At 39.1% G+C, this 22,664-nt stretch overlaps 1 protein-coding gene across 5 annotated transcripts; it reads left to right on the top strand.

Annotated features, from left to right (window-relative positions):
- The first annotated feature begins 899 nt into the window (after positions 1-899).
- On the top strand, positions 900-22,361 carry ZFAND4 (zinc finger AN1-type containing 4). Of its 5 annotated transcripts, none has more exons than XM_062001452.1 (10): positions 900-1,268; positions 1,986-2,288; positions 8,979-9,054; positions 9,150-9,217; positions 9,715-9,901; positions 14,762-14,909; positions 15,684-16,865; positions 17,464-17,518; positions 19,485-19,587; positions 21,595-22,361. In XM_062001452.1, exons 2-10 carry the CDS (start codon positions 2,105-2,107, stop codon positions 21,728-21,730), a joined length of 2,139 nt encoding a protein of 712 aa, XP_061857436.1. In that variant the 5' UTR covers positions 900-1,268; positions 1,986-2,104; the 3' UTR covers positions 21,731-22,361. The 5 variants fall into 5 exon arrangements, with proteins under 5 accessions (XP_061857436.1, XP_061857435.1, XP_061857437.1 ...); XM_062001451.1 differs by having other exon boundaries at positions 19,482-19,587; XM_062001453.1 differs by lacking the exon at positions 21,595-22,361 and adding an exon at positions 20,251-21,572 and having other exon boundaries at positions 19,482-19,587.
- The last annotated feature ends 303 nt before the right edge of the window (positions 22,362-22,664 follow it).

Here is a 22,664-nt window from a genome sequence, read left to right as displayed (position 1 = left end):
GCTCAGCCATGAGCTGATGAGGAAAGAAAATCAACTCAATTCTAATTAAACCTAAGCCATAAACTGCCTAAATGTTTCTGAACAGAAATTATCTGGCTTGATTTTGGCAATTATAAATTGTAAAACAATACTTCTTCTAAAGTGCTAAAGTTTATACTGAAATACAAGAGAACAGTACTTTCCAGTCTTTTAGTTTTCACAGAAGTAACTGTTTCAAAGGGGGAAACTCGCAGTTCAAAGGCTATTCCTGTAAGCACTTCAATGAAGAGCTCCATGCAACTTACGGTGTATTTTCTAGGAAGGGCAGAGCTGAAGGCCCAGCTGCAGGGTCGAGGACTCAGTTCGCTTAGCAGGTCTGGGGACCCTGACAACGTGCACGTGAAAAGTGGCACTATTTGTAATGTTTTACCTGGGCCTGAAGCCGAACAGCTAGTGAGTGTAGGTCTTGCATAATTTAAAACCTAATGGAAGAGTTAGGCGATTAATGTAGTTAGCATCTCCGCATAAGCTAAGCTTGTTTTCTCAAGTCTTTTGCCAAAAGACTGTGACCTTCAGAGGGATGCACCCCACAAGGCGCCGGCATCATGGCTTACGCTGAAGTGGGAGCAGAGCCCAATACTGATCTTGAGTAGAGGGGCCTGAGAGCAGCGCTCTCTCCCTGTCCTGGATGAGGACGCGGGGGAGTCCGGCACAGGGCGGGATCCCGTTCTAGTACGCATTACCAGTCCTTGGGTGCCTCTGAGGTCGCGTTTGAGGTATGAAAGCTGGTTGGCGGCGGGCGACCGCGGGGCCTCCATCAGCCCCCGGCGCGCTGCACCACATGTCCCAGCAGCCCTCGCGCTCTGCCGCGCGGTCGTCACGTGGCCACCACAGTTAGCGGCGGGGCGGCGCATCCGGGTCCTTCCGCGCGCGCACTCTCCTCCCCGCTTCCTAACGACCACAACAAATGGGAGCGGCGAGCCCGCGGACACCTGCCCCTGACGGCGCCAGGAGCTCCGCCCCTCCGGGGAGCTGATTCGGCGAGCTGCGAGAGAACGGGTGGCGCATTGGCCCACAGCAGGACGCCTGGCGGCGATGTCATTGAAGGCTACCTAGGCGCGGAGGCTGCTGGGCTTGGGTGGCGGTGCTGGTGGCAGTCCCTGTCTCACGCGGCGGCTCCGGCTCCGTGAGGCGCGCCGGGGCTGGCGAGCTGCCGTGAGGCGCAGCGGCCGGGGCTGCACCGGGGGAGCGGAGCCACGTCTACCCCCGAGCGGGCTCGGCGGGGGCAGGTGAGATCACACCTTACCCTCCCTCCTCCCGGCGCAGACCGGCTTGGCGTTCTCCGGGCCCTTGGGAGTGCTGCTTCCTCAGAGTCTGGGCGGCGGCAGCGTCTGGCAAGAGGAGGGGAGAGGAGCCAGTGCTCTTACCCGTTCTCGGCCTCGCCGGCGTGAAGTGTGTCCCTGGAGGGAAGGGGGAGTGGTTTCTCCCTGAGGGTGGGCTGAGGGCACGGCTGGCGCGGGCAGCGGAGCTCCGCGTCCTGCCCGAGGTGCGAGGCTACCCCGAGACGCGGCAGGGGCAACAGCTCTCTCTTTGTTTGCGAGCGCTCCGCCGGCCCGGGTCCGGCCTGCTGCCTGTGGCGGGCGCTGGGATGGGCCGGGCCGGTGGGAGCGTGGCGAGTCCTTGTGTTTACGTCTTCCTGGAGTTTCTCTCCTGTTCTGACCCTGTTAGGAGGTTTTAGGAGTTAATATCACAGGTCAGTTTATCACGTCACTTGTAAAAACAAAAAATAACAAAGGTGGTAAGACCTTTGGTGGTAAGATCCTGGCTGAAACTAGAGTCTTAAAACTATGACATTACCAGTACTGTTTGTGCTTGTCAGTTGCACGGGCTAGACAGTAATTTATTGCTGTTTAATGACTATTTTATTGTTCATCAAGAATAAATTGAAACTTGCTTCAGTAGCTGCATTCTGATGATCTTAAAACTTATGCTTGTTTGCTTTATAGGTGAAAAACCTCAAACATGAGCAGCAGAGCACCACATCTCTTCTTAAATCTGATTTGTCTAGAAGTGGAACATAGTGTCCTGATAGATCTTCTTACAAGGAAGTTGTAAACCCTTAGTAATGGCCAACAAGAAAGAACCTCCTTTTTTCAATGAAGATAAAATGGGACCATTTCATTACAAGTTTCCTTTTTATGAAGCTATGGAGCTCTTCATTGAAACACTCACAGGAACATGCTTTGAACTACGCGTTTCCCCCTTTGAAACAGTTTTTTCTGTGAAAGCTAAAATTCAAAGACTGGAAGGTACTATTCTCTCTTATTTCACTGTAAACTTCAACACTTTAGAGGAAGTATTGTTTTATAAATTATAACTGCTAAAATCAAACCAGATAATTTCTGTTCAGAAATGTCTAGGCAGTCGGTTTATGGCTTAGGTTTAATTAGATTTGAGTTGATTTCCTTATCAGTTCATGGCTTAGGCTTCAGTGAAATTGGGTTTTTTTCACTTTTTATTATTTCCTTTTTACTATCATTAATAAAATCTTTAAAAGTCTATGGTAGATCATTATTTGTTTTATTATTATAAAGGATTTTGGGGGTTGAAAGGATTGTCTGACATACGTTGTCTTCTAACTAGTAGACTAGTCCTCTCATCCCTTTCCATATATTATGAGAATAAGTCTGTTTGAAAGAATGTGGTTTGAAATATGTATGTATACATACTTTAGCTACTTTGAAGCATTGCATCCTCTTTCTCACTTGTGAGGAGTTAAAGAATTGGGTGCCTTCATGGGTTGAGAATACTGGAGTTCCCAGTTTCAAGAAAAGGCATCCTCTCTTTCCCCAGTACAAGTTTTTCGTGCTTTTGTCTGTGTAGAACCCACCCTCTGGGAGATGTAATGTAATGCTTTAGACTTGAATCTCAAAAAAAGTATCTGGCACAAGTCCTAAAACACCCCTGTTGTTGCAATGCTTCTGTGACTTTTCGATAACAAGGTCACATAGTAGAAGCTCCGCTACACAGTTTACGTCATTGACACATTCCTACAGCTATGTGTCCTGTGGATGTGACCATAATTAATCACAAGTCAGAGAATGCATTGAGATGCTGCTGGAGGCTAGAGGTGAAACAAGAAAATACTCTCATTTCCACAACTGAATATAGGTGTAGGAGAGATGTAAGCACATGCTCAATAGAATGCCAACTAAGAGTGAAGTAAAAGGGAGCATTGGCAGCAGAGGAGAAGGAAGGCTGTCTGGACACTGTAGCTGGAGTGAGCTTTACAGGTTGCGTGAAGAGACCAGGGGGAGATGTGAATAAGAGGAATTTGAATTTCTTGTAGTCTAAAATGGAATATTGCAAATAGACATATCAAATGACATCTATGGCTTATTTTTGTGGGCTACATATCCCTAGCTTACATAAGTATCGTAATTTCTCATTGGAAGAACAGCTCAGTAATAAAGTTATAATATTGCTTATTAAGAATTTTGTTCACATGTTGTAGTTCATAGGATGATAAGGTAATTCAGGGCTTAGGTGCCTACTGTGTACACTTATAAGTAAATTTAATTTAAACTTGGAAAATAAGAGTTTACTGGTGCTTGTCATTGAATTGTTAGAAGTCAGTTGAAATACCTTGCTGCTCCAGAACAGAGTTAAAATATCTGTAATGTTTGTGTTAATATGGTTTATGGGGGAGGCAGAGTGAAACCAGATTGATAAGCTGTGTGTGAAGAGGACAGATACACAATAACAAATGGATTTTATGTTGCATTTGGGGTTACTATTGCATGTAAAAAAAATAATTAACAACTTTTCAGTGACAGAGCTCCTCTTGTAATCCACAAGTTCAAGCAGTGCATCACCCAGGTGGAGCGAAAATCCTAAAGTAATTTTACTGTTGTGATTTAGTGTGGGAAGCAGAAAGCTTACATCTGTTCCTGTTTCTGATGTTCTTCGCTTTTCAGTATTGTATTGTGTCAGCTTTCATGGAGTATGAACCTCTCATTTTAAAATACACTTTTGGCTGCAGAATGCCTCCTCTGCTACTGTTAGGCTTATGCAGGGTCCCTAGTATGCATATTGTCTCCATGTTTGGGTGTTGAGTATGATGGTGTGTAAGCATGCAAAAAGACAAATTTTGTGAAATTATTTGAGACCTGAGGTCTCCAAGAAGAAAATCTAGAATCATATCAGAAGTTAACAAGTTTGTTCAAATGCTACCAATGCCTCTAATTGTAAGAGGCTAATAAAAAAACTAAATCAAGACAAACTGATCTTTAACATCTGAAACATCAACAGCTGTAGATTGTCTGCACTGTAAAAAGAGAGGCTAGTATGGATGGCATGTTAGGAGTTTTGTATACTTCTGTTTATAATTCTTGGTTCCTGTTTAATGATCTGATATGGAAAGGGTTTATTTAGACAGCTGTGGTAGATAGTGGTGCCTTATTAAGAAGGAGCTCCAGATCTCTAGCTTTCTGTTTCCGGTTGGTTTTAGTCAGTAAAGAATATGTGTAAAAATTTATTAATGAGTTCTAATGCATCTGAAAATTCAGTGCAAGTCTACTCATGAATTAAAGGTAAAGCAGTTCTAAGATTTGCTTGGATCAGATCCAGGCATTTGTCCTAAAATATGTTCAAAGCAAAGTAAGCACTTGGTGTCCAAAAATTTTCATTTTTTTATAGCATTAATTTTGGAGCTACCTAGGGTAAATCAGTCTTAGATTCACTGAATTAGCCTTTTAAAATGGTATGCTGGAGAAGTAGCTCCCTTTGTCTCTACTGGCAGCATAAAAGCTGGAACACACCACCAGCAGCATAGCATAGTGTTGCCAGCAGTCTTACTTTTTGATTATTTGTATTTGAAAGCAAAATTGTGTATTGGTGGACATGGATAGACAGGATGGTCCATGAGTTTCAAGGTGACATGAAAGACTGAGCTTTAACCATGAATGATACCTAAAAATCGCAGGGTTTAATGGAAAAAGGAAATAGCTGGTTTTTTGTTTGTTTTGGTGGTTTTTTTTTTTAACTGAGAATATCTCTTAATTGCACAAGTCTTTGTAGCTACTGGATGAACAAAGTTTAATATTCTTCATTTGGAAACACCAGTTATTATATTGAATTTTATAGACGGAACATTCAGATAGTGTATTCCTAGCAGTGTTAATTCTTTCATCTGTTAAAGAATCATACATAATGCCTATGAACTTGTTTATTCAGTAAGAATTGAGTCTCAAGGGGGAAGATGGGATTTGGGATTTGTTGTTGGTGGTATTACTGTTATTTAATTTGCAGGAACTAATTTACATTTTACAGTACGGAGTTACAGTTCTCATTTATGTACTTAGCTTTAAAATGAGGGGAAACTTCAGTCATGGTTTGTTCAGTGACTGCTTGCAACTGAATTTTATGATCTGTGTATATGAAAACATTTACCTTTTTAGATGAAAATTTACCTGTTCTCTTGTTCTTATATTATTATGAAGAGAAAAATCAGAACTAGCTTTCAGAGTGCATCTTAATTTGAAGTGCTTCTGTTTGTCGGGGAACAACAGATGCAACCATTTTATTGTACATGTGTGTACTCTTAATTCATCAAGAGAGTTGTTATTTTTCTTTTGATATTTGCTGGCATTATTTTGTTGCCTATGTGCAGCTTCACCTCGAGTGAAATGAACTGGGTGAATACCAAGCAGACCTCTAGATGTTGTAATTTCTTTTATTATACCGTGAATTTAGAGTATGTCATAATGCTATTTATTACTACTTGTGTTAGAGAAAATAGTTATGCATCTGTCAAGACTGGACTAAGTGGATTGCACAAGTGTAATGAGATTTTTAACAGAACCAATCTTGCATTTCTTCTGTCTTCTACTTTTCTCCTGTCTCCTATTTGCTTTTCATTTGCCTGTTTACTGTGCTGATAGGGACTAGAAGTTCATTTTTAAGCTATCCCTTGTCTGAGCTGGGAAAGCCTGTGCCCGGATCAGAAGCTTAGAGTAGCATCTGGAAGGTGTAAATAAGGTCACCTTTGTCAGGAAATTTTGTGGGCCTGTATCCAGTTACTGGTGACTCTGCGTTGTTGCAGTCTCCTCTTTGTCAGTCCCTAAAGTGGGTCAGTACTACCATTTAAATTAACCTGGCTTATAATGCAAATGAAAGCCGAGGGCTTCTACAATTATGATGACAGTCCTGCTGCTGTAAGTTGTGAACCTCTGCACCTCTTCCCTAGTGTACATAGTTTGTGGGAGAAAACAAGCCTGTCAGCCCAGCCTCTCTGTATGCAGGAACAAAATGTAAATGTTTAAGAAACTGTCTAGCAATTTCAGCATTGGAGGAAAGATAAGTACACTCTTTTGAACTTTGACTTTGAAATGTTTGTGTTGGTTTTAAACACAGTAACCTTCTACCCACAACATAAATCAAGTTTGTTCTGAAATTTACAGCGGGGGGGATTCTGGGTCAGACCCACATCAGTTTCTCTGGTGAGCCTATTTACATGCCAGAAAGAAGATTAATGAAATGAAGCTCAGTCTGATACAGTGGTTCAGAGATAGTATCAAGAACCTACTTATCTCCTTTCCCCATCCTTACCTGCCACACCATCCCCATCCCCTTTTTTGTAGCTCAGATTGTCAGTGCATCTGTAGCCATTTCAATAGTCAGTCTGCAGACTCTTCTGTCCTCCTGTAGCATCACCTGCCTACCTCACTTCTGTTTGAGCACCTAGATGTAGTTTATTGTCCTACTTGGTACTGATTGAGAGCAGGCCAGTGATACAGTCATATGCTGCCTAGGCACAGGGGACAGTGGATGGGTATCTCACAGTTCTCATTGTTGCTAATTATATGCTGATCCCATGTGCAAATGTCTCCTCAAGAAAGCCTTACTAGAATCCAGAAAAAGGGCAGCTGATATGTATTTTCCTGCACCTAAACCTATAAAGCACATATAATTTCCTCTGTGTATAAATACAGAATTCTTAGAAAGCAATATAAAAGGACATTAGTAATGAAGACTTGTCTGTGTCTTGTTACAGCAGAGTGTAGTCTTTTTATCTATTCATTTCATCAAAAATACATTGCCATTGTTAAAGGAACAAAATCATGTTTGGCTGCAATGCTGCTACTTGCAAGCCAGCCTTTCTAACAAGTATTCTCTCAAAGTAGTGGGAAATTGTTCATTGGAGGCTACTGAAAACATAACAAATGCAAACAGGAATGTCTTCATAATCAGAAAACTGCAAAACAACATGGAAGAGAACATCACTGTAGACTTGCTAGCTGTTGCCAGCTTGTTCTTGTTTTGCTTATGTTGCAGACTTCAAATATAACCAATAACCTGTTAAAAAGCCAAATAACAATGATAACAATAAGTCAAATAACAATGACAGTTCCTCCAAAGTGCATTCCATCTTCTGCATGGGGATGTGCACTTAACATGTCTTCTGCTTGCCTGTTGAATCTGCTTTGACCTTACAAGAATATGGTCCGTTTTCTTCCTTGCCGATGATGAGTGTTATTAGATTTTTGTCCTTCCTTCTAGTGGGAAAAGGCTACCTAACTAGTGTTTGGGGTTTTTTTTGCCACAGCTTGTGAAGCACCCCTGCAAGCCTTGGGAAGCTGAGATTAGTTTTGGAAACCACCTGGAAGACTGATCTTTGTGTCTCCTCTTGCCAGATGTAATTTGAGAAGTCTTACTGTGTAGCGTTCTACTTGCATCTGCTTTTAAGTATCTGAATGTGCAATGAGTAAAGATATAGGGTTATTTTAATATAATCTTTCAGAAAATACAGCTTTTGCTTCTTAGTCTGAGGGGTAACATTGAGACGTTTTTGAAAAAGTAGTTCTTAGCCTCTACAAATTTTCAATTTAACTTCGTCAGGAAGGCATGGTGAGACTGTAGTTACCTGGATTTCACTAGACAAATGGAACAAAAGTATTCCTTTTGGATTGTGGAGGGAAAATTTTTATATTTTACCAAAGGCAAAAAAGGCAACTCTTCATCTTCCTACTGGCCTTCTTAAATGTTCTCTCTTTTGGTGGCAGGGGGGTGTATCCAGGATCTCATCCTTTCGTAACTGTCCTGGTTTATATTCTATGCAAAACTTGAAAGTGCTAGCATTCTAGTAAAAATGTGTGGAGATCTCAGGTTGTGACAACATATGCTTTTTATCTTTACCAAGTACTACCTATGTACCTAAATGAATTGACTATGCAGGCAAAAGGAAACAAAGTTAATCATTGTGTAGAATATGGATTTTTAATAAAGAACAAATATTTGATGTGCTTACTTCCTTGTAACAAAAAGTAGTTATCTGTCTCAAAACTTGAGTTGGAAATGACTATCACCAGATGTAAGTAATGTTCTGATGGCCTAAAAGAACAATCACAACAGAATAAAAATGTTTGTAGTACAAAATTTGATCAACTGTGATGGTACTACATTGTATGTGTGAAATTTCAGGTTCCAGTCCAAGTAGTGATAAAAACACATTTACAGTTGTCATCACTGTAATAGACCTGCCACCAGTTATCTTAATGCAGCCTTGTCTTGACTGTGAATAATACAGAATATCAGAAGTTTTATCCTGGCTTTACTGTCATAAGACAATGTTGTGAGGTACAGATAAGAGGAAAAATCCTTCTTCATCAATCCTTTGATGGCTGGAAAAGAGCAAGTATTTAGTAAGCCTGAAGCAACTGAATACTTCTGCAGACCCCTTGTTAAGCGAAAAAATTTAACCTTGTGTGTGAGCACAAGCCTGCTGAAAATCTTAATTTTGTTTCTACTAACTCTTTGGGAAGTTGAATGTCATGCCAGGCTGTTCCTGTCATGCCTGTCCTTGTCCTGCTTCCTTTCTTCTTTTCCCTGAGGTGCACTTTCTTGCCTGTCCTCTGTTACCCTCTCATTCTTAAGCAGAACTCACCAAAAGCACTCTCATCAAGCTCTAATTTTAATAGTCTTTTGTTTGTTTTATTTAGGTATTCCTGTTTCTCAGCAGAACTTAATTTGGAATAATACCGAACTGAAGGATGACTATTGTTTGAATGATTATAAGTAAGTATGGAATAAAATCGCAGTTAATGTTTCTAAGTGATTGTTAGCGTAAGCAATAGAAAATGCTACAAAAACTTATTTGTTGCTATTTACAGCATTTCAGAAGGCTGCACTCTGAAGTTAGTTCTGGCTATGCGAGGTGGACCTATTAACACTAGAAGAGGTGAGTGTTAACTCGGTTACAAAATGTGGTTTTTATGCGACATAACTGTAAACAGCTTCTCTTGCAAAGCTTTTTAGATGAACAGACTTCAGTTTGAAATTAATTGGGAAAATAATTTTAAAAATTGAGGGTTTTTTTTCTGTATTCCTTAGCATACCAACTGCACCATCCTTCCCATTTTGTTTACCCTTAGTTTAACAATTACCTTGGTATGTATAGAATCATCAAGTCTTAAAATCAGCAATTCTTCACCTGCAGTCATTCTACAAATAGTTTTAAAAATACGTTTAGTGGGAATCAAGTGGTGGTTCAGTGTGATGATAAACTCAGTTATGTGAGTCGCCAATAGAGGAATGAAAATGGAGAAACCCCCTTGGTAATTTGCACTTGGAAAAATCTGGTCATATCTTCCAGGTTAGGAATTCTCATTGTAAACTGAACTGAGCTCTCAAAGGTGGTGAAAAAAATATTTTATTCTTTTTTTTTTTTCTTTGTAGTTCCTGTGGAAGACCCTATCAGGGAAATTGCTGAATACATAGATCCCACTAGAGATGAGATCTGGGAGAAAGGGCCATCCAACAAACAAGTTACCTTCTTAGTATACAGAGAAGGAGATAAGTTGAATTTCTTCCGTGTGGTAGACCGGGGAGACAGCGCTTTAACGCCATTATCTGAACCTTTAAGGTAAAGCTGGTTTTAACCTTTATGTTATTCTTCAGAAGGGAAATGCTGTATAATTTTCAACTTCATTTATTCACTTTATCAAAAGAATATCTAGAATATTGCAAGAATTGTGCCCTAAGAGCTACTAAAATGCTCTAACTGGGTGGCCTAACGACACAGTAGTACTTTGTGGTCAGTGGTCATACTGAGGGTTGCCTATCATTCTGTGTGTCAACAGGCTGAGATAAAGCTGATCTCATGCTTGAAGCAATTCTCAACATTCCAGCCCTTTCCAGACATTTCACAGGGAAGTAAATATGACAAAAAAGTACTTAACAAAAGTTTTTAGTATCTTTCTCTTCCATCTTGTTTAGTTTTATATACTGTGAATAGAGAAATGTTTAAACATGCTGTTTTGTATGGATGTGATATGACCAAGTGGTTAGTTAGGAAGGTAGCAGATTGGCAGTGCAAAGTCCTGAGAGAGTTTGTCTGAAAATTCAGTGAAACTATGTGGTTTACAGGAGCCGTGTTCAGTTTTGGTATCTTTGTTTTGTTTTACAGATGGGGTTGCTCTAGTTTGGGAGTTTTGGGGGTATTCTGTGTTTGGATGAGTTTGGGTTTTTGTTGAGTTTTGTTTTTCTTAAAGATACTGAAATAATTACTAGTAGAGAGAGCCTTTGGACGTAATTAAGCCTCAGATTAGTTACTCTCCTGTTGGGGAACCAAACTTGTCTCAGTCACTGTTACAGAATCAAAGTACTGCTGTCATCAGAAGAGCAAGTATGTCACTTAAGCTACTAAAGCTTGGAAATAGTTTTCCTAAAAATTATTAGTCTTTTGTCTTTATACTGCAGCTTTTGGGTAGGCTTTTTTATCCTCCAAATAACTTAATATTTATACAACTGTAAGGAAAGGAGTCCCTATTCTGGGGACAAGCTGCATTTTCTGCAAGGCTAAGGCTTGCACTGTTTAAGTAACTATTCATGTTCCTGTTTGATTTGAAAGCAAGAGCTTTGTACTAGATTTATTTTAAGTGTTTTTATATTCAGGGTGATATTATAAACCCTTATAAGAGATCTGTGCTTAACAACTACAGGCTGAGTGAAAATATCAGGGTTGAATACCAGTATCGTTACATAGAGTAGAAAGATCTAGTGTTTGATATGTAATTACTGAAGGGAAAGATGAGAAAAGCTACAGTTCTTAAATTTGTGTTCTTATCTTTCAACCCTTGCACTCTCTTTCAATAAACTGCCACAAATGCTGTTGGGTGTAGATTTGATTTGAAACAGGTAAAAACCACCACAGTGATAACTGTGAACCTTGCTGCTGCATTGGGGTAGATCCACTTCTGGAAAGAGGAGCAGACTGGTGTAATTCTCGTTCTCTGCTGATACCCTGCCTATTAGAAACTTGTTCCCTTGTAACAACAAAGAACATTCAAACCAATGCAAAGAGCTGTTGATGCTAAGAGTTCATGCAAAGAGTTGTTAGAAGGACCTTGAACTTCTATTATAATGGATTCCCTGGCATCTGCCTTTGTGTTCAAATTCTTGTGTGTGTGATTACTTTTTTTTTTCCCCATTTAAAACTAGCTGAGACAATTTTCTGGAACTCTTAGTACTCTTCAATTAGGTGATCCTAGTGTATAGATTCAATAGTAACTTGCTTGAAATTATCATAGAGTCGTAGAATGGCAGGGGTTGGAAGGGACCTTTAGAGATCATCTAGTCCAAACCCCCTGCAGAAGCAGGTTCACCTAGATCAGGTCACATAGGAACATGTCCAGGTAGGTCTTGAAGACCACCAAGGAAGGAGACTCCACAACCCCTCTGGGCAGCCTGTGCCACTGCTCCCTCACCCTCACAGTGAAATAGTTTTTCTTACGTTTAAGTGGAATTTTTTGTGTTCCAGCTTCATCCCATTACCCCTTGTCCTGTTGCTAGCTACTATAGAAAAAAGGGATGTTCCAACCTCCTGGCACCCACCCTTTAAGTATTTGTTAATAAGATGACCCCTCAGTCTCCTCTTCTCCAGACTAAACAGCCCCAGTTCCTGCAGCCTTTCCTTGTATGAAAGATGCTCCAGTCCCCTGATCATCTTGGTGGCCCTGCACTGCACTCTTTCCAGAAGTTCTCTGTCCCTTTTGAGCTGAGGAGCTCAGAACTGGACACAGGACTCCAGATGAGGCCTCATCAGGGCAGAGTAGAGGGGGAGAAGAACCTCCCTTGACCTGCCACATTCTTCTTGATGCATCCCAGGATGCCATTGGCCTTCTTGGCCACGAGGGCACATTGCTGGCTCATATTCAGTTTCTTATCAATCAGGGCTCCCAGGTCTCTCTCTGAAGAGCTGCTCTTCAGCAGTTCGACCCTAGCCTGTATTGGTGTATGCAATTATTCCTCCTGAGGTGCAGGACTCTGCACTTGTCCTTGTTGAACCTCATGAGGTTCTTCTCTGCCCAATTCTCAAGCCAGTCGAGATCCCTCTGAATGACAGCACAGCATTCTGGGGAATCAGCTAGTCCTCTCAGTTTGGTGTCATCAGCCAACTTGCTGAGGGTACACTCTGTCCCCTCATCCAGGTTGTTGATTAAGATGTTGAACAAGACTGGCCCCAGAACCAGTCCCTGTGGAACTCCACTGGCCACAGGCCTCCACCTTGATTCCATGACATTGATCACCACTCTCTGGGCTTTGTCATTCAGCCAGCTCTCAATCCACCTCACCGTCCACTCATCCAAGCCACACTGCTTGAAGTTGGCTAAATGTAGCAAACCAGCAGAATAAACTGCAGTCTTCTGACTCTTGCATGACATCTTGGTAAGCCTTTCGAAGCACAACAGCATGTATAAATAATGTCAAATACATTATGCTTAAGAAATGTGCTGTCACTGATCGAATGATAGGTGGGAAGCCACCTGAGTTGAAAACATTTAGATTTAGTTGTTTCTCTTCCTCTGTGCTTTCTATGGGAGTTCATTTATTAGCTTTTCTACTAGGGTAGACAGTAACTTGCCCAGGGGGTGGGGGGAGAAATCTTTTTTTATATGTTATTATGACCAGGTCAGTCTTTGTGGGAAATGGAAAAAGTAGCAAAGGGGAGAGAGAATGGAAACAAACCCTACCTTTTCATTTCATCTTTATAGGGGAAGGCTGTGAATCACTCTGAATACTAGTGAACTGTCAGTTAATATGTGTGACTCTACTGGTGACTGAGCATGTTGAGGCACTTGTTTATCAGCTTTTCTCACATTGCTTATATGTGGAGCACAATTTAGTGACTCCAGTTTAGAAATGGGGCATTGATTTGGGTTCAAAAACAAATCTCCCTGTACAACTTTTGTCATTTTGCAGTCACATTAAAGCAAAAAAAAAATGTTACTCCTATTTAGACAGAACATACAAGAAAAATACTAACAGTTCTTTTTTGTGTGATTCTAAAAAACAAAAAAACAAACAAATGAAAAACCCAGCAAGACATGTGAGACACTTCACTTTTCCTTCAAGGTAAAGAGAAAGAAGGGAAATTCAAAAAGTTATTTTAAGTTGATAACTTAAATATTTGCTGAATTAAGAATTCTTTAGTGTTGAATCTTTACTGGGAGAGGTATGTAATATGCATGTTGACTGACCCTATATGGAGCTGCTCATTTTTTTGGAAGAAGTGACTGGACTGGACTGCTTTGCTTACCCTTGCTTTGAATTTGCTGCCATCTTGCTCTTAAAGATCTGTCTTCCAGCCATGCTGCCTTTGGAATTTTGCTACATTTTAGGAAAGGTTTTGGGGAGTCAGTGCAAAAATACTGTCTCTTGACTAAGGGCAGCAGAGTATTTCCAAGAATCAGGTAAGATGCCAGCTATAATTACAGAGAAAAAAAATATTTTTACTGACTTTCTCATGACCTGTAGTTCTTTGTAGGTCTCTTTTTGGAGAGTAGAAACTTTAGTCAAATCCACTAAGACAGTTTTATGAACATGGGAGTTGCCTGTCTGTCGTGATGTCTAGATGCTGACAGCTTAATGGAAGAATTAAAACACTCTTTAAAGCACACTATCTAGAGTGTTGAAAATGCATCAATTTTTAATGAATTGGACACTCCAAATGGTTCTTTCATTTCACTGTCAAATGTTGGATGAGTGTTAGAGAGTAATACTTCATTGATTCATAGGAAAAAAAAAAAAAGTCAGGTACTGACTTTAAGACATTGAGTTTTTGCATTCTGTTAGAACAGAGAATGGAAAAAGTCAATGTGATGCTATACATTTCTAGTGACTACTGAGTTTAAATACTTTGTCTTGGGACTAGCAATTCTAATCTGTTTATTTCTTTCCAAATGTGAGACTCTTTGGAAACCTAAACTGATTTTTTTGTTTGTTTTTCTTTTATTTTGAAAAGGAGAAATAGAATATCACATCCACATGGGTGACCCCTCCATTTCCATTTATGGTGAGAACACCCCTCAGGATGGATAGAAATTTGGAGTTTCCTTCTATGCCAGTGGCTGGTTAATTGGAAAACTGATCAGCTTGTCTTGAGTCACACAGTTAACAGCTTTGGCCATACCTTCAGGAGACATTTGTGGAACTGGATATTCCCTCTGTGGGGAAAACATATAGTGAGTGTGAACCAACTGTATATGGTATAACAACTTCCCAGGAGCGTGGCTATGTTCCCATTTCAGCATCGTCACTTTGTGTGAGCATCTTAAGGAATGCTTATGTGCTAAAACAAATGGATTTGCATTGCATACCGTTTTACATAATGCTTTGTCAACAGATCAACTACGGATATGACTTTCTGGTTGTGAGAATATTCTACATTGAAAACACAAATTCCTTGATTAGAGGATGAAGACAAACTTTCTTTTATTTTCAGTGATGGTTCAATTTATAATTTATGTGCTGATGAAGAAGATGAGACAGAGGCATCAGCTTCAGGCCAACAGATTATTGAGAATTCAATTACGATGAATAAAATGAAACTGCTCAAGGCAAAGATGGAAAACATGAATCTGAGTAAAAAGGTGAAGTTGTGATTTCAATTTTCCTCTTGTGAAACAGCTTGCACTTTCCTAGTACTCACTTTTCTAAGGCAGATCAGAAACTCTGCTATCTTGGGTAGTGATCAAGGGTAGATGATTTCTTATCTATTGATTAGACAAATAATGTTCTGCCGTGGCATTGGCTTTACTTGGATCATTCAAAGAATTCACTACTGGTCCTGAACTTATTTGCATAAGTGTGGAAGTTTTTTGTGTGTGTGTTTTGGGGTTTTTGATTTTTCTTAAAATACTTGAAAGTATCATGGTTTTGTGGTGTTGCTCTGTTAAAAAACCAATTTTTTTTTTTTAATTAAACTTCATTAGATATACTATAAATGAAAAGCTTATGAAGCTCAATATGAGAATGAGATTACCTAGAAGATAAAACATTACGTTGGTGTTCATGTCGGTGTTACCTAGATGTGAAATGTAGACGATACACTTGCTTTAATCATTCATCTTGTTTGAGACCTGAAGCATTTTTGGATGACTTTGATTGCATTCTGGCTTTCCTTTTTTCTTCCTCTGATTGTGGCCTGTTTACTAAAAACCCTTTTCTGGTTATAAGATTTGATTTTATCAAAGATGTGGGGGGTGGAATCTTAATGGCTAGTAAGAGATGAGGGACTGGAAAGAATTATTTGGTCCTTTCTGGCCTTACACTGTTCAAATTCCTGAGAGTATGACCTCAATCAGGTCTTTGAGTGCAACCATAATTGAGATACTAATTGTTGTTATGTTTTTGGGTTTTAATAGCCTAAGAAAACTGTCAAGGTGAAACCTCGTCCTCCAGTGTCTCCTCGACTGTCTAGTGGCTCAGTGGCAGCTACTCGTCACCGTTTTTTAAGAGTGCTCCCCCATATTGGACAATCCTGCCTGCCTCCTCCTGGGAATTCGTATCACTCAGAGTCTTCCCAAAACACACTTTCAGCATTGGCTACTTTGGCCACTGCTGGTAGAACAATGCCATCCACAAGTAATGACTTTCTTAGGGAAGATGACACTTGGCAGAGCAACTCTTGGTCTCAGTCAGTGAGTAGCATCAGGTTACCACCAAAAATATCTCGTGTTGAACTCGAAAATACAAACCTACCTACAAACAGTATTCTGACTCCTGTTTCAACTCTGCTTGCAAATTCAGAAAAAGCATCTGAAAACATGACCTCAACAAGTCAGGAGGATGCTGTTTTGTTTCCCAGTCTAACAAATGTAGAACTATATGGAACAGAAGAAATACTTCAACCTGAAACAGATGCTTTTGCTTTGTTAACAGAAGCAAGCACTACTGAACAGTGTAGTGAGATATACAACATAGGAAAGGTGAACCCAGAACTTGAACTGTCTGATGGAGATGAAGACTCTAAAGCTGGAGAGCAGCGTAGAAAGCCTCTTAGCAAAGTGCTGAGCACTGCAGCAATGGGGGCTGGTCTTCTTGGTACTCATGAATTAAGTCCTCAGAAAAATTTGCTTTTGTCACCTCTTCGGTATTCAGCACAAGTGACACAACACAGTTCTCTCAAACCACAAGCACAACCCAAATATTTTGAGGCTGGTAACTTGAGATCTACAGCCTCCCCAAACGTGCTTCAGTCACTGGAAGTCCATAGTATAGCAGACACTTCTTTTTCTAGGACTACTAGATTTCGTAGCATGAAAGTAGAGTCGCTTGGCAAAAGACGTGATGTCGTTTCTAAAGTGGAGGCTAGAGACATGACTGATTTTGCTAGCAAATCATCAAAAGAACCTTTGAGTTCTGTAAGTAACTTAGGATTTCTGGCTTCATTGGCCCGAAGCACCAACAGGGAAAGTTTACAGAGTTCTTCTGGGGCGGGCAGGTTTCAGACTTCTGGTATTACACTACCTACAAACCTGCAGCATTTTCAGGAAGAAAGTTTTAGGAAAACTCCTCCTCGAAATGAAGCTGCTGAATATATCCTAGTGAGTACTAATGCTTCCAAACAAATTATAATTTTCCTGTCTTTTCTCTTAATGGCATTATGCAAACTATACTTTCATGTGTGTGTCTGTGTCTTTTCAAGGAAGGCAGATGGGAAGAGGGAGGTGTACTTAAATCCCTGACAGTCTTAAACTTTTGCTGTTGCTGTCTTAACTGCCCATTTATCTAAGTGAGTCCTAGAAGTAATTCTTCATAAAAATTTATGTAGTTTTTCAGTTACTGTAATAATAGAATTATGAGTGTCCGTGTTTGAAGTGTCATCTGATTTCTGCTGCTCACCAATTGTCATTTATTCTAAGTTTGCCCTGTGACTGACATCATATGTGCCTAGCTTCTGATCTCTAATGTCCTCTGTTGTTTTGGTGTGTTGTGAAGTATGGGGAGACATTTAATAGTCATTTTGAGTCAGGCTTTATAATGTGGAATTTTTTAATTTTGTGCACAGAAGTCATCTTGGTCTATTTGTAGGTGTGTTGATTGATAAAACACTGATTTCAAATAAGCTGATACCAGACTGCCTAACTTTTCATTCAGTTTCCATCTGCTAGTAATTTCCTTGTGGAAATTTTCTTTTTTTAGTCTGTGCATGGACTTGGAATGAATGGAAGTATTGCAGCTGTAGGGAAAAGAGTAGGTAAGTAATGTAACTTAATAATTGAAGATAACTCCTCAGTCTTTCCTGCTATATCACACATATAGAAGACAAGAATCATTTATCTTTGGAAAGTGTATGACTTTCAGTTTTCTTACTTGTATTACACTTGTATAACTTTTAATATTTTAAGCAGATCTTTAACACACAGCTGTCATCCAGATCTTAAGTAGACATAGGTCTGACTCTTTCCTAGCTTTTAAAAAAGTATTTAGTGAATCTTGCATGTCATCTGCACACATAAATATTACTTTCTGCTCTGAAGCTCCCAAAAGATCAGTTCTGTAAATACTTTTGGGTGTATTAAAATCAGAGCCAAATTTATCAGTAGCATTGTCTTTAGGACTATGGCCTGAGCTAGAAGGATTTGGCATAAGAGAAGTGAGGAGGAAGTAATAAAGGCATGGATGCTGAAGACTACTGATGAAGTGCATATTTTTCTCTATTTTTTTGTGGTGGGCATCATTTTTTCTGCTGTAGTTGTGGTAACTGCAGGATGCTTAATGCCTATTCAACATGATTGTGCCTAAATAATAATTTCTTATATGATTAACTCTCTTGGAGAGGAATGGAATTGGGTAAATTAGCCTTGAGCTCAAGATTCTCAGTACAATAAGCTTTTCTTCTGCACATCTTTGACAAGTTCACGAGTTTTCTTACTTTCTGTATGACCTTAGGAAAGAGGCAGGCGTGTACGGTAGGATTTTAAGATCTGGTTTTAGAGAATGAACTAGCAAATACATATCAAATAGAATCTGCAACAGGAAAAAAACATGTAATTGAAATCATGTGAGAGCAAAGGCTTCTAAATAGTGGATTCTGCCTTTGTTTCACAACTAGGGATGCAGTTTTTAATTGGCAGTCAGTTAATAAACAGGTCTGTCCTTCCTTACTCCATGGTAAAATAGATGATACCCCAATAGCCACATCTGCATAATGGGAAAGTTTACATAGAATTGCTGTAGGGACTGTAAATGTAAGGGTAGGTGTATTGTTTTTTCTGTTCTATGATGGGCCACAGTAGGAGTTGTCTTCAACCTCTGTCTTTTTCACAGACTGGGCTAACTGATCCCTCTGAAATAGTGTGGTTTTTAGATGGTGAAATTGATAGCATAGATAAACATTGCCTGCAAGTTGGGATTCTAGATAGCAATGATAGCACTGATTGGTAGGGGTGACTGCAATGTGTAGTGACTGCTTGGTGTTACTATTGAATATAGCCTGCTATATCTCAGCTGAGAAATGACTGTTGGGATTAAAGGTGCACCGGACAAAAAGTACTTCTACACTCGTAAGAACTTTTTTGCAGCATCCTGACAATACAGCAGTAGAAGCACTGAAAGAACGTTTGAGAGGATACATTGCTTACTAAACCTACAGTCAAGAATTGCAAGGCAAAAAGTCTGAGTACAGAAATTTTACAGATATTTGCAAAGTGTTTTATGAAGCCATATAGCTAAATAGAAGCCAGAATACTTTTCTTGCAATTATGAAATATAAACAAGATTTTAGAATGTTGCTGTATTTATTTGGCAAACTTGAGCTGTTACCTAGATGCTAGGTACTTGAATGCCCAGTTGATTCTTTGGAGAGCCATTGTATGCAGTGCTTCATGTGTCTTCATTTTGCATAGGGGAAGACCACTGGGACATGTGCTTCTTGATTTCATCTGTAGCTTCTTGCTTATTTTAAGAGATGTTAAAAATAATGGATTAAATCCTGCCTTGTGCTTACCACTTCCAAAGGTGTTCATAGGCTTTGACATGTGTGTTCTGTATTGGCCTTTGGGTTTGTTTTTTTTCCTCTGTTCAGACTTTGGGGTTCCCACCAGAAGTACCCTAAGAAAAGCAAAATTAATCTGAGTTTCAAAAGAAAACATTTAACTAGTTTGTCATCAGGAATAAATAAAATTAAAATGTCTTTGCTGTCTTTCTACTTCTGAAAGCAGGTGAAGCAAGCAGTCTTCCACCTGTGAATGGCTCATTGCAAGCAAAAAAGCATTGCTTTCTTTGTGGCAAGAAAACTGGATTGGCAACCAGCTATGAGTGCAGGTAGGCTGAGCATATAACCAGCTGTTGTTTAAAATTGATAGCTGAGTTAACAAAAACGCTTTTCTATACTGCATGGTATTCCTTAAGCATAGCAATCAAAAGTCAGCCTTGAAAAAAGTTGCAATTCTCAGTTCAGCAAACTACAGGAATTAAGATTCAGGAATATCATACCTGTGCTGCTGTTGAGATGTGTGTTCTCCCAGGAAAATCAAGAAATGGAAGATATCAGAATGCAAGATATCAGGAAATAAAAAAATATTATTACCAAAAAAATTATTGCATTTCATAATGGTTGGAGGACAACTTGCTACAGATTTGTATTCTGCAAAGTTTATTGACAATTTTATCATTAACAACTAGAGGAAAAAGTTTGGTTACAATTTTTCAGAAAACCTCTATCAGATTTGGCCTTATTGCAACACATCTACAAAGTTTGTGAATTTATACAAAATTGTTTGGCAACTTTTTGATTTTATGTGTGTTCTGTTTCTTGTGAGAATTCAGTCACCTTTGAGCATCTCAAAAGCAGAACACCAGAGTACTGCTCCCTCAACCTGGCACTTAATGATGATCAGTGGAAACTTTAATTAAAAAAAAAAAACACCTTTCTGTGTTGAACTTGGTTCCCAAAGTATAGTTTCCCACAAGATATTATTTTTTCAGTATTGTTTTCCTTGAGCTGTTTTCCATGAGATTGGGAACTGCTACACTCTGAGGGCTGCATTTGAAGCTCATCTTTGTTCATGACAATCAACAGCAGTAAAATGGACAAGACTTCTGCCACTGGAGAATTGTGTTGGAGAGCTTCAGGGTCAGGAATTGCCTGAGACTCTTCAGTCTTTGATTTTTAAACAGTTTTGAACATAGCACACTTCCCTGCTGAGCAAATAATTGCAAGATCTTCTAGAAGTAACTAAGCAGCTCGCTGAAAGTTAAAAATGAAACACAGGAAAAGAGAAGTCACCCATCTCCAACAGTAGCATTTGTTCTAGTTTCAAAAGGGGCAACCGTATGACCTTTTATTAGAATGGAACATGAACCAATAGAGAATACAGTTGTATGAGAGAGCTGGTGATTACGAGACCAAGAACCAAAGAAAACACTATTTACTACCAGGCACACAAAGTCTCAGGGACAGATGGAGAGTTTATTATGAACCCAGACAGATAAACAGAAGATTACAATCTAATAGTGAGTCAGTAAGTTGGGAGACTATTCCAAGTACATTCTGGTTTTTAAGTATGTCATTGTTTTATGTCAAAAAGCAACTTTAATGTTCTGTTGCCTAATTATTTGATTATGTCAGTCTCCACTTCAAGCACTTGTCCAAATCAGATAAAACATCCAGAGTACGCCTTCCTCATGATAGGAGTTTTAGAAGCCGAAGTGTCAACTTTGAAAGCAAAAATCATAATCTTAATTTCTTGAAATAGCAACTGACATTGGGGAAAAATGCACCATTATCCAGTCATGTAGGAAGTCTTGTTCCTTAAAGTTAGTTTGATGTCTTTGCAGCTGACTATCCGTACTTATTAATCTCAAATGACTAATTTGAGTTTATGCCAGGCAGAAGTTGTGCTGAACTAAACATCTGTTTTTGGTGTCTGAATGATGTGGTGCTTTAGAATTGAAATGCATTATGTGAATTTCACCTAATGCTATTATTTTAGTTCCATGGTTTTGTCCTCTGAATTCTACCAACTGGTATTGTATGAGGTCTTTAAAAAGAAATAAATCAAAGCCTGACATTCTTAATCTATAAGTGTGTTTGATTCTTGATAGCTGGATAACTTCCCAGGTGAAGAGACTGTTGAGTCAAAACTGCAGCATTCAGTTACAAGAAGGTCATTTTGATTACCCCAATAGATAATGTCACCAGTTAAGAATTTTTAGAATCCTAGCAGATGCATCAAGTAAACAAGACGTGATTAAGCCTACAGTGCTGCCAGCATGTCAGAGTTAAAAGCTTTTAAAAGCTTGTAACTTCTAATATTCTTGATTCTTCAGATGTGGAAACAACTTCTGTGCAACACATCGCTATGCAGAGACTCACACCTGCACCTACGACTATAAGAGTGCAGGGCGAAGGTATTTGCAGGAGTCCAATCCTGTCGTTAGTGCACCAAAGCTCCCCAAAATCTAACATGATTGTGCTGCATATGGCCATTCTGCTATTGAAGAATTGTATAACATTGAGACAAGTACTTGCTTAAACCGTATAATTTTGCCATGTTCCGTATTTAAAGAACAGAACTGCCAAATAACAGAAGCACACGAGGGTACATCCTACCGAAGAATGATGTGAACACTACTGCAATTTAAACTTTATTTCTTTAGCAAATCAAAACTTAAAACATAGTAAATTTTTAAAATTTACACTACAGTTTAACTGTTACTGCACGTCTTGTTGTGTTTTATATTTGGAAAAGGTATTTCACTAGACAAGTCTTTAAAAGATGCACTTTACTAACTTTATTTGCTGTATAACCAGATTTGAGGGGATGTTATAATGAGTGTCATGTAATGTCTTTTGTACTCTTGCATTTTTTGTCCATTGTGTGATATCTTCTAAGTTATTTCACTAGAAAGGTCCTCTGCTCTCCCTTTTCTTCAAGTAGTAGTCTATTTTGAGATTGAGTAGTGTGTTCTGTCCCTCCGTTTGATTCAGATTGGTATTAATTCTGAAAATTACATATATTAATAATTTTCTTAAAATAATGCTATTTATACAAGTTTGGTTTTAAATAGAAAATTCACCCTTTGTTGCCATTAAATATAAGGAACAACTTATTTTAACATTTTTTGTAATTCTAGATGTTTTTTTTAAGACTTCACAACTTGGTTTGTTAAGATGTTGAATGCTGTTACTGGAATAAATTCTAATAAATATTAAATTTTATTCTGGTTTATACATCTATAAATAAAAAAAAAAACTTTTCCTATCTTACAGCATATTCCTAAATGAAAAGATGGGTTTTGATAGGGGGATATATATAATGATCTATTTTCAGAAGCACTGGCTCAAATCTGTTCCTACTGCAGTTGGTGGGGAACATTCCCATCAACTTTATTGGGAA

Source organism: Colius striatus, chromosome 8 (genome assembly GCF_028858725.1).
Source record: "Colius striatus isolate bColStr4 chromosome 8, bColStr4.1.hap1, whole genome shotgun sequence".
NCBI classification, from domain to species: Eukaryota; Metazoa; Chordata; class Aves; order Coliiformes; family Coliidae; genus Colius; species Colius striatus.
This window is presented reverse-complemented; position numbering and strand designations above follow the sequence as displayed.

Bases quoted from the DNA above. Each gene is read 5' to 3' on its own strand.
- ZFAND4 (XM_062001451.1), top strand. From the start codon at position 2,105: ATGGCCAACAAGAAAGAACCTCCTTTTTTCAATGAAGATAAAATGGGA. The intron at 9,902-14,761 runs GTAAAGCTGGTT...TTTTATTTTCAG, and splicing joins CCATTATCTGAACCTTTAAG to TGATGGTTCAATTTATAATT. The intron at 19,588-21,594 runs GTAGGCTGAGCA...TTGATTCTTCAG, and splicing joins GCAACCAGCTATGAGTGCAG to ATGTGGAAACAACTTCTGTG.